The sequence below is a fragment of the Ixodes scapularis genome, unplaced genomic scaffold (genome assembly GCF_016920785.2).
Source record: "Ixodes scapularis isolate PalLabHiFi unplaced genomic scaffold, ASM1692078v2 PGA_scaffold4__175_contigs__length_147842914, whole genome shotgun sequence".
Classification (NCBI taxonomy): domain Eukaryota; kingdom Metazoa; phylum Arthropoda; class Arachnida; order Ixodida; family Ixodidae; genus Ixodes; species Ixodes scapularis.
In genome coordinates, this window is record NW_024609879.1 from 36,312,989 (window position 1) to 36,327,381 (window position 14,393).

The 14,393-nt window shown below is 47.5% G+C and overlaps 1 protein-coding gene across 1 annotated transcript in view; it reads right to left on the reverse strand.

Annotated features, from left to right (window-relative positions):
- Positions 1–14,393, reverse strand: part of LOC120848301 (sodium/hydrogen exchanger 10-like) — a 175,367-nt gene that overhangs the window by 78,772 nt on the left and 82,202 nt on the right. Inside the window, exons 8-11 of the mRNA XM_040504496.1 lie at positions 9,930–10,117; positions 4,027–4,116; positions 1,160–1,254; positions 864–924 (exon numbers count right to left, since the gene is read on the reverse strand). Of these exons, the coding sequence (XP_040360430.1) occupies positions 864–924; positions 1,160–1,254; positions 4,027–4,116; positions 9,930–10,117 (434 nt within the window). The remainder of the gene's footprint in view (positions 1–863; positions 925–1,159; positions 1,255–4,026; positions 4,117–9,929; positions 10,118–14,393) is intronic.

The window sequence follows — 14,393 nt, forward strand, 5'->3', positions numbered from 1 at the left end:
GGCACAAGTTTGGTTATTTATTCACAAAGGTGCTAGCTGACAGCCAAACTGCTTGCAGTGAAGCGTTGCTTTCGCGCCTGTTTGATAAATTAGCGCCAAGATTCCCAAAGTATGATCAAAGAAGGAGAAGTGTGTAGAGCCCTAAATTTCTAGAAAAAACTACACGTTTTAAAAGAATCACTGTGTTACATAGAATATAGCGTCTAGTGAATAAAGACCCATATATTAAAAAAAAAAATTGATGGTTCATTGTTTCCACTTAAAGGCGTGCACTACACCCGAGTGGACAAGCTGCATGCTCTGCACATGTTTAGTTCTTACGGACGCGTTCAAACTTCTGGTTACAGCGTAAAGCTCTAAACGGGTGCTTGATCAATTATAGTATCACCCCCAATATGACACAGTTTGCCCGAAACTTCACCCACGTACTCATTACCGCAAGCCACGCCCCGTCTGTGCTGAGCGAATTTTCCGCTAGCCAGACGCACATCATGTTGACGTAAGTTGAGATTGGCGTATACTGCTCATCGGAAAGGACAAGAGAGACTGGACACAGAGAGACACAACTTTATCCTATCAGACCAAGAATAAACTGCTTGGATAAGACCTTGCACTCCCCCCTCCCACGTCCTAGGCAGCTTCCACGTTTGTCTCTTCCACAAGCCTGCACATCACATAACTCGTCAGGGCTACTGCCTGAGCAATTTGATGAAATGGATGATACGTGAGGGTGGTGATTTGGCGTTTTCTTCGCATGTATTTCACTTTGACATGTACATGAATATTTCTTAACACAATGCTGTCAACAAGAATGCAACTACAGCGAGTGATGTAAAAATACGCAATATTCGGTGACGTCTTACCAGTCTGTATATCCATTGTGGTACTGTTATGTAAGCCATCATCTTCTTGTAGTCGAGGTAGCTGCAACACCGCACGAACTTGGTTAGAAAAAATATCCTGAAGGTGCAACCTATTATCAAATATATTAAATAGTAAGCTCCTAGTTATTAGAGGTTTAGGACCCCATATTTATAGTTCAAGTCGAATAGTGCAATATATGAAACAAAATTCGACAAATAGACACATTAAACTTGTTTATCTTTGTTTAGGAATCATATATTCTCTTTTAAAAGCGTATTACACGCATGGTACTCACGTTTCCTTCTCCAAGGGGTATTGCAACGCCGCTAAGATAGTAGTTTTAGTCTTCTTATGTATCATGCCTTCTTCGAACTGTTTGTTGTAGCACACCTGTTAACAAAAGGATAGAAAGAAAGGATAGAAAGAAAAAAAATGAAAGCGGTTTATAACTCCCTGTAACGCCGAATTAAAGCGCCGCTCTTGAGGAGGAGGAGGGAAGGGTACTAGGGAAGGGTATACCCCCTCCCTCCTCCTCACCTCCTCATCCTGTCTGCTATTCCACCCCCCGAGCGGCGTTGCCGTCGCCTCACAAGGGTCGCGTGACCTCAGGAGGGTCAAGTGACGTCACCGGGGTCACGTGACCTCACGGGGTCACGTGATCCTCCTGGAGCCACGTGACCCCTGTGAGGTCACGTGACGGTGACAGTGAAGTCATAACGATAACGTCAGCGTCATCGTGATGACGTCATCAGTGACGTCACCAGTAACGTTAACGTTACGTGTGACGCCATTGTGGTGACGTCATTGACATCGTCACTGATGACGTAACCAGTGACTTCACTGATGACGTCATCGTCATCGTCACTAAAGACGTCATCAGTGACTTCACCAGTGACGTCACGCGTCTGATAATGCACCACGCCGTTACCCCGACGGCGACGCCGCTGAAGCCGGGAATGGGCCCCTGAAAGCCATGCTCTAAAAGAAAGCTATTTTGAAATGAGTTTTGACTAAGTGGTGGGTGCTCAGGTTCCTATGCTACCCTCGTTGTGAATACACTGCAGAGTGTTCCAAGAAGCACACTCATGTTGGATCAACATTGGTTAGTTTGGATTCCAAGATTACACCCAATATTTGAATTACAACGACGGGTTCATGAGACGTCTGAAATGAGGCCACTGACAATCCGGGATATATGATGTCAATATCGAAATTACAATTTACTCAATTAAATACCAACATATATACCCAATATTACGCCATGACTTGCAATATGGGATTCAAATAACACTTTATGATTTTCAATATTTCTGTCCTGTGATAGGCTACTCTTACCAATGTTGTTATTGAATGATACGCTAGAATTCCCGATATTCCCGATACCATCTTTGTTACTGATATTCAATAATGTGTTTTTTTCATAACATTTTTATTCAATTATCTTAAGTTTTTCTAAATATTTCAATTACACGGGGATTATTTAAGAACTGAAAACGACGCGAATTATTTCAGTTTTTACCACTCCGAAGATTTGCACTGAAGCACGCTCAACTACGTTGCTGGGACTTGAAGACTAGATTTATCACGTGCTTCAGGCTTGTAAATGGTGTTAAGCCAATTCTCGGATGCGCTTGCGAAGTTTAGGACTCGTGTAGGCAGTATGTCGTAAATTCACCTCATGCAAAAGACTTAGATCTGGGCATGAATAATTTAACGACTAATCAAACGTTATGAGTAGAGCCACGAATATCAAAGAAATTGAGTAATAAAAATTAGCAGATAGACCTAAAACGCGTCTTCGAAAACGTTTTACAGACTGTTTGCGACGGGAGTTGAGCAAAAAGATATTACTCGACGCCAGCACTCTTGAAGCGTAATTTCCTCAGGAGTGAGCGGCTGAATCACCTCAGGGGTTAGCGTTGAGCTAAATCATCTCCCTTATATATCTGCATAGATCGCAAGTCCATCATGTGAGTTCTGTCTAAGACCTTTATCAGCTGGCGGCATCCGTTTGATTTACCGACACCTAACGAGTGCTTAGCCAACGCCACCTATATAAAAAGTAGTGCTACCTTTGCCACGTCACCTGCCGAACGGCAGTACCAGTGCCCAATGAAACACAAATGCCGCATCGGTGTTCCGTTGGGACTGGTGTTATCACTGATTGAGCGCGAGTTTCAGCCGAGCGGTTACGTAGCACTCGCACCCAATAAGTGCCCTGCGATGGCCCCCAGTATGTGATGCATCTAGCATATTTTCCTGATTCTAGCCAGCGGACTGTACACGTTTAAACGTTAACAATTAGGATACGCCAACTATTGCGGGCACATAGTTAATATAATAATCTAGAAGGAAAGTTCCCATGCGTTGGGGCCAGTGGGAACGGCGGTGCATAGACGCGAACATCGTCGGTCACAGTTGGTGGTACGGATGGGCCCATATCGCTGGCGACGCCTTAGCATGTACAAAGAAGCAGCAACATATAGCCTGTAAGGTCTGCACCCTTGTTCTCTACATTGCAGGAAAACACGGGAATCGCGGGTAGTATGAAATTAAATAAAGTTGACCAGCGCTCGAGCAACTTTGGCGATCGTCTCGGCAAAACAAACACGCCTATTGTTTCGACTGCGTTCTTTCTTTGCTCCTTTGTCGCTCTCTTTCTTGTTCTTTCTTCCGGGACCGCAGATGTAAGCGCCCAGGATCTGCCGCGCTCTGCTTCCATCTTTAACCATCTGACTACAGGTGCAAATAATACATGCATCTTTTTTTCTTTTTTCGGAGCGTTATTTCTGACCAGTTGTAATGAATTGTGCGAAAGACAGAGTACGTTAGTCATGATTTGTGTATAATTAAAGCTCTTTTTTTTTTGCCTAATACAGCAGGCATTTTTTAAGGTCTGCTGCGTATGACAAGATTTTTACGTTACAATTAAAAACCAGGTGCAGACAATGCACCAGGTGCGTACTATGGCCCAGAAAGGTGGTGGGTGGCGCTGGCACCTTTAAGAGCTGAAAATCGATCAAGCAACTTTGGAAAATAACATTTTTCCGCCACTTGGGTGTGGCCTGGAGGGCGCATCTTCCAATTTTGTTCTAAGTTAAAGTAAAACAAATATCTTGTTTTGTTCAGTTTCCCACAAGTCTCAGTGTTTTTGTGAACAACCTTTTGCAGCCTGAGGATGGAGCAGCTGGCCTTCCTGGCAGCCGCGTTTCGGTAGACACGGTCAGGGACGTAGACGTTGGTCTGCTCCACCTGCGGGGTTCAGAATTTAGGGCGTCTGCTCTGATGCCAGTAGAGCCACGAACTGAGCCACGCTTAGATTATCAAGACACCATTCCCCGATCTTGTTCTAGGCCCCGCCATCTTGCTTTGTTAGTGAAGAGGAAATGAAATTGGCGATTGCCACGATTTTATAATGCCACTTCATGAGACTCAGATACGGCATCAGGAGCTCAGGAAGCTCTTGCGATATACTTTTGCTCTGTCGCAAGCCTTTTTTAACATTTCAGTTGGACAAGAATTCGGCGAATAAAAGGTTAAAAAAGCGCGAACAGTGACAATAAAGTTTGTTTCGCGTTTTTTAACTTTTTCTTCAGTAATAGACAACTAGCCCGAACCCAAGTTTTATGGAATTTGGTTTCCTTGATTTCAAATAAATTTCGAGATATCTGGCGGCGATGATTTTATGTACCAAGATGGCTGAGGTGTTAGTCTGAAGGATGACTTATTTAGCGGCTGTGGATGCCTTTTACGAGCAGAATCTAATGACGTTCGTAGCACCCGCTAGGTTGTTGTCCTAGGCGGATACGGCGTGCTTTTAACGAGGCTGGCAATTTTCGGTTGTTTCCTCCGTTAGTGGTTTTCTCAACACACCAAAAGTGATAGCTAAAAAAGCTCTCCTGCAAGATACCGATTAACCTCACGTAAATACCCCCAAAAACAATCCTACGGCTTACAAAAAAAAAGAAAAAAATTATGTGTGTGATTAGGTCATCTCATTGTATCAAACTCGTCCTCTTGTACAGCAGAATGCAGCAATGTCCAAGCGAAGCAATATAAACGACTTGGCTTCGCAGTGCAGTTCTCGGGCCCAAAGTAAAGTACATTTAGCCTGTCATACGGGTCCGTGTCCACTCCGCTACAAATTGGCGACGAGGATTCCTGGAGAATTCCTGGGAAACGGCTGAAGATGATGAATGCATCGGGCGAGACATCGCAGCAAGCAACATCGAACGTCTTCCGGTTCATGGGACCAGGACCATTAGACCCGGAAAAAAAGGACTGGAACTTATACCAAATAAGGTTCCAAGCATCTCTGGACATCGCCGGAGCAACAGATGATGCCACAAAACGGAACATTCTGATTGTTTCTCTGAGGTCCGAGACGTTCAAGCTGCTGCACTCTCTGGTTCAGCCGAGGCAGGTCAGTGAAGTTCCGTATGCAGAATTGACAAAAACACTGGACACTCATTTTTCGCCGAAGCGTTTCAAGGAGTTTGAACGAGCGAAGTTGTTTTCAACACGCCAGGAGGAACGTGAGACACCAACCGAATTCCTAGCACGACTACGATCAGTCATTTACAACTGCGAGTATGAGAACGAAGTCGATGCTTGGGCATGTTCGTTGCTCACTGATTTCATAATTGGACTTCGAGATCAACGCTTGAGGGCACGTCTCGTCCAAGAGAAAGAGTTGTCGATCGACATTGCACTCAGGTTGTCGGAAAGCTTTCTTCGAGCGGAAGAAGAGTCCCGTCAATTGAGAAGTGTCGCAGAATCACCCATCGCTGTCAGCCAGGTGAGAGATCTACACAGTTCTACTAGACAATGTTTCCGTTGCGGGAATACAAACCATGTCGAAGACAAGTGCCGGTTCAAGTCTGAAGATTGCAGAGCTTGGGGAACCAAAGGGCACATTGCCAAGATGTGCAGGAAAGGACAGTTTGGCAAATCCCGATCAACCAAGAAAGGGACGGTGCAAGTAATCACCAGGGTTCAGTCCGTTTTCGATCGAGATGGCATGTTTCTGGAATGTCAGATTGAAGGCAAGCGCGTGGAACTCCAAATAGACACGGGTTCACAAGTCACATTACTGGACATTCAGATTTGGCATCGCCTCGGAAAACCAAAGCTGAACGAAACTCCGTACAAACTGCAAAGTTTCAGTAAAGAGGTCATCAAGGTCAAGGGCCAATGTGAGCTTCAGGTTGAATTTGAAGGCAAGAAGTACAGTCCAGAGGCTATTTTTACTAACACAAGCCAAGTTAACTTGTTGGGGAGGATTTGGGTGAGAGCTCTGAAATTGGATCTCAACAACTTGTTCGTCGCTCTTGTGAAAACAGAAGAGAGCCTAAGACGCTGCTGACTAGGTACGCAGTACTATTGAGAAACGAACTTGGTCGGTGCACGAAGATCAAGGCTCAACTTCACTTCAAAGAGAATGTCATCCCGAAGTTAATGCGGCCAACACCACTACCGCTTGCATTGCGCGAAGCGGCAGAGTCTGACTTGAAGAGACAAGTAGCCAACGGCGTATTGACTCCAGTGGAAACAGCGCAGTGGGCCACTCCGATCATCGTTGTCCCGAAGACCAGTGGATCCGTGAGGGTATGCGGAGATTTCAGCGTGACCGTTAATCCTCAGTTGAACGTCGCGCAGTGCCCGCTCCCACGACCCGAGGAACTTTTCTCGAAACTGAACGGAGGGCGGAAGTTCTCGAAACTGGATCTGTCGGAGGCATATCTTCAGATGGAGCTGGAGGAGGATACAAAAAAGTATCTCGTCATAAACACTCACCAGGGATTGTTGCAGTTTAACCGGATGCCATTTGGCATATCATCAGCGCCTGCCATCTTCCAGCGAACGATAGAACAAGTAACCGCTGGCCTGGGAAGCGTGGCATGCTAGCTGGATGATATAATCGTCACCGGAGAGACTGATCCGCTGCACATCACGAACTTGGAGCTCGTGTTCCTACGACTCAAAGACTATGAGTTCACGCTAAAAAAGAGAAATGTGCGTTTATGTCTCCTGAAGTGGAATATTTGGGTCAGATATTATCAGCGGAAGGAATACGTCCCTCTCAAGGAAAAGTTGGAGCCATACTGAACATGCCGGCGCCGTCTAACCTACATGACCTACGGGCATTTTTGGTCATGGTTCAGTACTACGCAAAGTGTTTGCCAGGGCTAGCCGACCTGTGCGCACCGCTGAGTAATCTACTCAAGAAGAATGTCCCTCGGCAATGGAGTTTTTGTTGCGTAGAAGCCTTCGAAGACATCAAGACGCGTCTAACGTCCATGGAGACTCTTGTTCACTTTGATCCAAGCGAGACAATCTATTTGGCGGCTGATGCTTCATCAGTTGGCGTCAGAGCGGTCATCTTCCACAAGATAAAAGAAAAGGAACGCCCGATTGCGCATGCATCGAAAACGCTGACTTCCGCGGAGAAATGGTATACCCAGATTGAGCGAGAAGCTCTAGCCATAATTTTTGGCGTAAAGAAGTTTCATCAGTATCTGTGGGGAAGAAGATTGTCTTGTATACAGATCACAAACCATTGACGGTGATTTTTGGTCCAGTAAAAGGAATCCCTGTGACGGCTGCCAACAGACTTCAACGGTTGGCCTTGATCTTACAAGGGTACTCGTACGACATTAAGTATACTCCAACAACTCAGTTTGGAAACGCTGATGGCTTGTCACGACTACGTCAAGGACCTGATGCGGAGCTTAACGCGGAAGTTCAACATGGAGTCGCCGATGTTGTGAGCTTCATTTCTTCAGATGTCATGGCAATTGTTGACGAAAATATGACCAAACTTCCAGTCAGGGCATCCGACATCGCGGCTGAGACTGCTAAAGACAAGACACTGTTGAAGGTCTACCGGAACGTCATGGAAGGATGGCCATCGGTTGAACGCGACGCAGAAATGCAACCGTACGCATCGAGACAGTCGGAACTCACTGTGGAAAATGCCTGCCATGCCTGCCTAGTTTGGGGCATGCGCACAGTGATCCCTTTTAGGTTTCAAAGTAGTCTTTTGGATTCAATACACGAAGGACACCTTGGACAATAAAAAAATGAAGATGTTTGCCGGTTCCTACGTGAGGCGGCCAAACATGGACAAAGACATTGAAGCGAAACGTCAGGCCTGCGAAGCATGCGCTTCAGTATCTGACAGGAACGAAAACGTTCCCCTACACCAATGGGAAGTGCCAAAACGACCCTGGTACCGAATGCATACAGATTTCGCAGAACACCAGAACACCATGTACGTGGTGGTGATCGACGCCTACAGCAAGTGGCCTGAAGTCACTTTGATGCCGTCGACCAGAGCTGAGCGGACGGTGGAAGCATTCAAGGAAATCTTCCTTGTTCACAGACTGCCGGAACAGGTAGTCAGCGATAATGGAACACAGTATACTAGCGTCATTTTTAAGAATTTTCTGGAGGAACAAGGAATTCGGCACACCCTAACACCACCGTACCACCCTCAGTCAAACGGCTTAGCCGAAAACTTTGTGAGGACACTTAAGTCTGCCTTGCGAAGGTCCAAGAAGGGAGAGGAAAAGGAAGGGCTGAGACAGTTCCTCCTCAAGTATAGGGTGACACCACACTCTACGACGGGACAACCCCCATGCGAGATGCTAAACAAGCGACACTATAGAACGACGATGGATTTGATTAAGTCAGGCCAGTCGTCTGAAGGTTCTCGTGAGCGGGTTCGCCAAAAGAGCAACTACGACAAGAGAAGTCGCGACCGGACGTTTCAGATAAATCAGAAAGTCTGGATGCAAGATAGGTTGAAGAAAAACCACAGGATCAAAGGTGTGATCGTCAGCCAAGAAGGACGAGTTATGTTTGAAGTACTGACGGAAGATCACAAGCGACACCGGGTGCACGCAGATCAGATAAAGAAACGAATCTGCGAAGAAGACTGGACCGCATTGTACGCCCCAACGCCGGTGGACAACTTTTGCGCAGTTGAACCACCGCGAGCAGAAGCAGATGCATCGGACACAACTCTGCAACAATCAGTTGATGCGTCCGAGTCCACTGCGGTTCGTCGGTATCCGACCGGACTACGCAAAGCACCTGATGTCTTCACATTCGCCTGAGGAGGGAGGAATGTAGTAGCGTAGAAGACGAGAAAGACTCGAGACATAGGACTGTGCTGCGCACACGTGAATCGAGGGATTCGTATCCTGTCGCGTAAGAAGAACGGTCTTCGCAGCGCGGTTCTCGGGCCCAAAGTAAAGTGCATTTAGCCTGTCATACGTGTCCGTGTCCACTCCGCTACAATTAATATGGCATAGCCCTTTCAAAACAAAAGTACGATTTAATTTTATTTAATTCGAAATTAAAATAGTTCAGCACTTCGCAAAAAAAATATATCACATAAGTCGTTTCTTTTTTTTTTTTTAAGCTTGATGGTCGCGAATATTAAAACTATATTTCATGTTGATGCGCGAATTATTCAAAAAACCAATTCCGAAAATTGCGCTAAAGCGTCTCTTTCTCGGTGCATACGGAGGTAGGAGAGAATTGTGCCGTGTCATATAAAGATATCAACATATACGCACCTTCCACCTCCCTTACACGAGCGATAAATATCGCTGCACCCATCTCTCACAAGCAGCAATCTCATGGCAGTTGAAATCTTTCAGTATGACGTCAAACCCAGCGATTGTTTTGCTTTTTTTTTGTTGCTTTTTTTGCGTATTGATACGATAGCATCAAAAGTTTGCGGTATTCAAGTTAACAGGAAAAGATACGCAAGAAATATTTCTAAATCGTTTTTTTAAGAAGCTCTTTTAGCTTCTCTTTAAACTACTTCACTTTTGACTCTATCGAAAAGACACCTGTAATCGATCTGTCAAGTAGCGTCAAATATTAAGATATAAATGCGGCTAAAGCGAATGGAAGTGAATGTTGCAGTCTCCTCATCAGCAAACAGAAACGGCATAGTAATAAATGCGTAAAAAGTAACAGAATCTACAGCAAGTATGGACAAAGCGTTGTAACGGAATCATGCGTTGTTTATTTTGGAATTTAAAACTCACGTGCTCCTCTTCCTCGACGCCGACGTGGGGGTTGTCTATGTACGTGTGCATCTGCACCCACTTCCAGTCGGCGCCCGAGAACTTCTTGTCTCTGCGCTGGTAGTCGGTAGAGAGGCGAGCCGTCTCGCGCAGCGCCTGGATCACCATGCTCATGTTGGCCCTCTCCACGTCCGATACTCTCATCAGACCTGGGGGCAGGACGCGTGCGCGGGACGTCGAGCAGCCAGGGGCAGCAAGCGCGCACCATGGTCGCCAGAAGCTTAGAAAATACCGGGCATGACAAGTGTCTGGCATCTCATGATCCCTTCAGAGCCAATGAGAATTCGGCATTTGCCGACAAGAATACCGAAGAACCAGTCATGAAGCAAGGAGCTTAATCATATGAAACCACGCGCTGAGTTTCTTTGCTTCTCAGCGGCTATCAAGTCCGCAGTAGGAAGTCTCAGAGCTCCAGCCCGTTGATACGATTGGTAATTCGCCGCCGTTTCGAACTGTGTTCAAGACGCTTCAAGTCACGTGTTCATGGGCGCCGCCATTGCCGACATTCAGTTTCTGTGTCTTTTAGAGCGCAGCTCTTAGGGGCCCGTTTCCGGCTTGAGCGGCGTCGCCGTCGGCGTCGGCGTAACCGCGCGGTGCATCATGGGAAATGTCCCATAATGCACCGCGCGAGCCCCCCACCAAGGTCACGTGACCTCGTGGGGGGTCACGTGACCCCCCGAAGTCACGTGACTCCCCTGAGGTCACGTGGCCCCCTCCTCGAGGTCACGTGACCCCCGCCGATGTCGCGTGACCCCCCGATGACGTCATCGTCACTGATGACGTCACCGGCATCCACATCGTCATCGTCATCATCACTGATGACGTCACCGGCATCCACATCGTCATCGTCATCATCACTGATGACGTCACCGGCATCCACATCGTCATCGTCATCACTGATGACGTCACCGGCATCCGCATAGTCATCGTCATCATCACTGATGACGTCACCGGCATCCACATCGTCATCGTCATCATCACTGATGACGTCACCGGCATCCACATCGTCATCGTCATCATCACTGATGACGTCACCGGCATCCGCATCGTCATCGTCATCATCACTGATGACGTTACCGGCATCCACATCGTCATCATCACTGATGACGTCACCGGCATCCACATCGTCATCGTCATCATCACTGATGACGTCACCGGCATCCACATCGTCATCGTCATCATCACTGATGACGTCACCGACATCCGCATTGTCATCGTCATAATCACTGATGACGTCATCAGTGACGTCACTGATGTCGTCACCGGCATCCGCATCGTCATCGTCATCATCACTGATGACGTCATCAGCGACGTCACTGATGACGTCACCGACATTCGCATCGTCATCGTCATCATCACTGGTGAAGTCATCAGTGACGTCACTAATGACGTCATCGGTACCCGCATCGTCATCGTCACTGATGACGTCATCAGTGACGTCAGTGATGACATCATCGGCATTGGGGGTCACGTGACCCCCAAGGTAACGTGACCCCCCCCCTGGTTAGTTTAACCCCCCCCCCCAGTGCCCTTCCCTCCTCCTCCTCAAGAGCTGCGCTCTAATTCGGCGTTACAGGAAGTTGTAAGCGGCTTTCATTTTTTATTCTGTTTACTGCACTTTATCATTATCGTAACACCCCAGGGTATCGCAATTTTATATTCTACTCTGTCCTTCTTCCCAGTCCTGGCTTTTGTGGAGGCTTGTCAACTCCCGTTTCAGTGGCTTGGCATTTCGGTAAGGTAAGGGAAGGTCAGCAATGGCGGCTGTAATTTGGCGCTCGTGTAAAGTGTTTATGGGCTCGCACCTTTCGTTTTGTGACCAGAAGCGGTTTGCTGGTGAATGCGGCCCTCTCTTCCGATGGGTAAAATAGCAACAAGAAGGATTATATGGTCAGATGACCGGCTTTTGGGCAACAAAATACCTAAAAATAAAAAACTCCGCAAGGACAAAACGAGCGGGTTTGTATGGATAATTAAACGTGGGAAAGAAAACGTCCGTCCTTTCTCGTTTTCTTCCTCAAGTTTAAAAACTCCGCGTTGACTAATTTCTGCTCCGTTGTCGAAGGCAGCGTAGCTCCCACAGTGCTGCAACTCAGCACTGATGCTAGGCACGTGGCTTTTTGTGGCGCTTTATTATCACACTCGCTTTGTACGAAAGAGACGGAAAACGAAGAGACGCGCTCGCCAAGTAGTTTTGACAGATTGGGAACACCCGAGAAGCGGTGCCAGCCTTAACTATTGGCGACGTGCGCGATCAAAAGCGTCGCTGTTGTCGGCCTTTCACGATTGGCCAAATGCCAACTATGACGTCGGCAAAAGATTTCTCATCGAGGAAAATAAGATTAATGTAGGAACTTAAATTTTGATGGTGTTGGCAGTGTTGGTTCCAGAGCGCTATGATTTCGAGCTTCCACCATGCTCATTAGAAACACCATCGAACTTGCTGGTCGCAAGGTAATGACGTCATGAAAGGTAACCATACGAGGGCGGTACCAACAATACATCTCGACGCTAATACTCCGATCAGCCTTAAAGTCCCTGCGCACAGTTGCGTTCGAGAGTGAGTGCGTTCGACTGCGTTGTGTCAAAGGACGAAAGCGAGTCACCCTGGGACAGATCTGTGCTTCGAATGAAGCGGGGAATCTAATTCAAGGAATAGCTTGGCACGCCATATAAGTTGGAGGGGTGTCCAGGGTTCTCGCTGCGGCAACGCATTTAAACGCACTCATGGGCCCCCACGCACGAGTTTGACAGCGTTCTAGAGTGCCTAATTGCGTTGCTGCTGCCAGAAACCGGGACATCCTTGCTTCTTATGTTGCGTGCTAAGCTACTCCTTGAATTGGATTCCACGGTTCACACGAAGCACAGATGTGCCGGTGACTCTCTTTCATCTCTCGGCGCAGCGCAATAAAACGCTCTCACCCGCTCTCAAACGCAAATGTGCTTAGGGGCCTTCAGACGCTCTATGAAACGCAACTGTGCGTCAATGCAGCTAAGTTGAGACTGCAGCCAATGCAACAAGCACGATAGCACGATGTCACTGTTTTGAACCATCCTTCCGGAGAACGACCGTACGCGCTAGGAAGGCTCGTTTAAAAGTCACGAGTGAGGGGAAGGCTCGTTTAAAAGTCAGGAGTGAGGCTTAGATCGCGCTTGTAGCTTTGGCTGTTGTCTCAGCTTAAAGGGGTACAGATAGGTGCCGATAGGTGTCGACCCCGGCGCACTGGCAGTAGGATGTGTACGGTGGTAGATGTGCGCGTGCACCGCGTGCACGCGCACGTGCGGTGGCACGTGCGGACTGCAGCGACTTTGTGCTGCCCTATCGACTGCAGCGGCGCGATTGTTTTCTGCACGCTCAGCCTCACAAGTGCCCATTGTCGAGTCGCGCCAGTCCAAAACACCATACCCGAATCCTAGTACAATGTAACGTGACCGGGAGCTCTCTACCCCTTGTTTCAAAGTCGGTCAGCAAGAAGCGCAATGCGTATCGAGCTCTTGAAGTCAATAGTTACTGCACGACCAAGGGGGCTGTAGCTGCGAGCGTTGGCGTTTGGTGGCGTGAACGCGTGACAATCTCACCAAGTTGTAATATCCGAGGACTGTTCGCCTTGTGGCCTATTGACCCGTTGCTCTCGGGCAGAAGGCGCGAGCGCGTCCTCAAGACCTGACTATGTAATGCATACATTAACCATATATGCATATATCAGCATCCGCAAAAATGCAATAACAAAACTTTTAATTTTAATTATGCAGCTTGCACTTTTTAGGTTTCATTAAGGAGTTGTTCAGCTTTATAATTTGTATTGCTTTCTTTCATATCTTCAACGGGTATGTATGCTTCACTTTAGCTGCTAGCAAAGCCAAAGCTTCTCGCAAACGTATGTTCGCAGGAACGGTGCTCGCACTGCACGAGCGTGGGTGCTTGGCAGGAATACTGAAAAGCTCGGAGCTCGCTCTTGTGGCCTCTGCTACGCTGACACTTAGAATGGAACAAAGTATAAACACTCTAGTGGGGGAAGCGTAATGACGCATGTCCGAAACACAGGCCACAAATATTCTATTTTGCTCACCTCTGCTCATAACTTTAGTGCTACGGGCCAGTAGATAGCTTCCCCGAAACGACATTCGCGGCCAAGCCGGTATTTTATGTGGCACCAGCGTTTGGCTCACCGTGTTCGTTTCTCACCGAATATGTAGTAGCGCGAGGGAACCAGTAGGTAGAAATAATCGTCAGTACTCAGCAATAGAGACACCTGCAAGTTGTGTATAAAACGTTTTCACTGGGTGCCAGGTTTGAGCGCACTCTATAAATATTCACGGGGCATACGGGCGAGTAGACGGTTGTGGGGGTGTGGCAGAGGTCCCCGCATCTTCAGATTAAGCCCTTACCTAACGTCTGCAATTAAAGGGCGATCTTGATGGCGT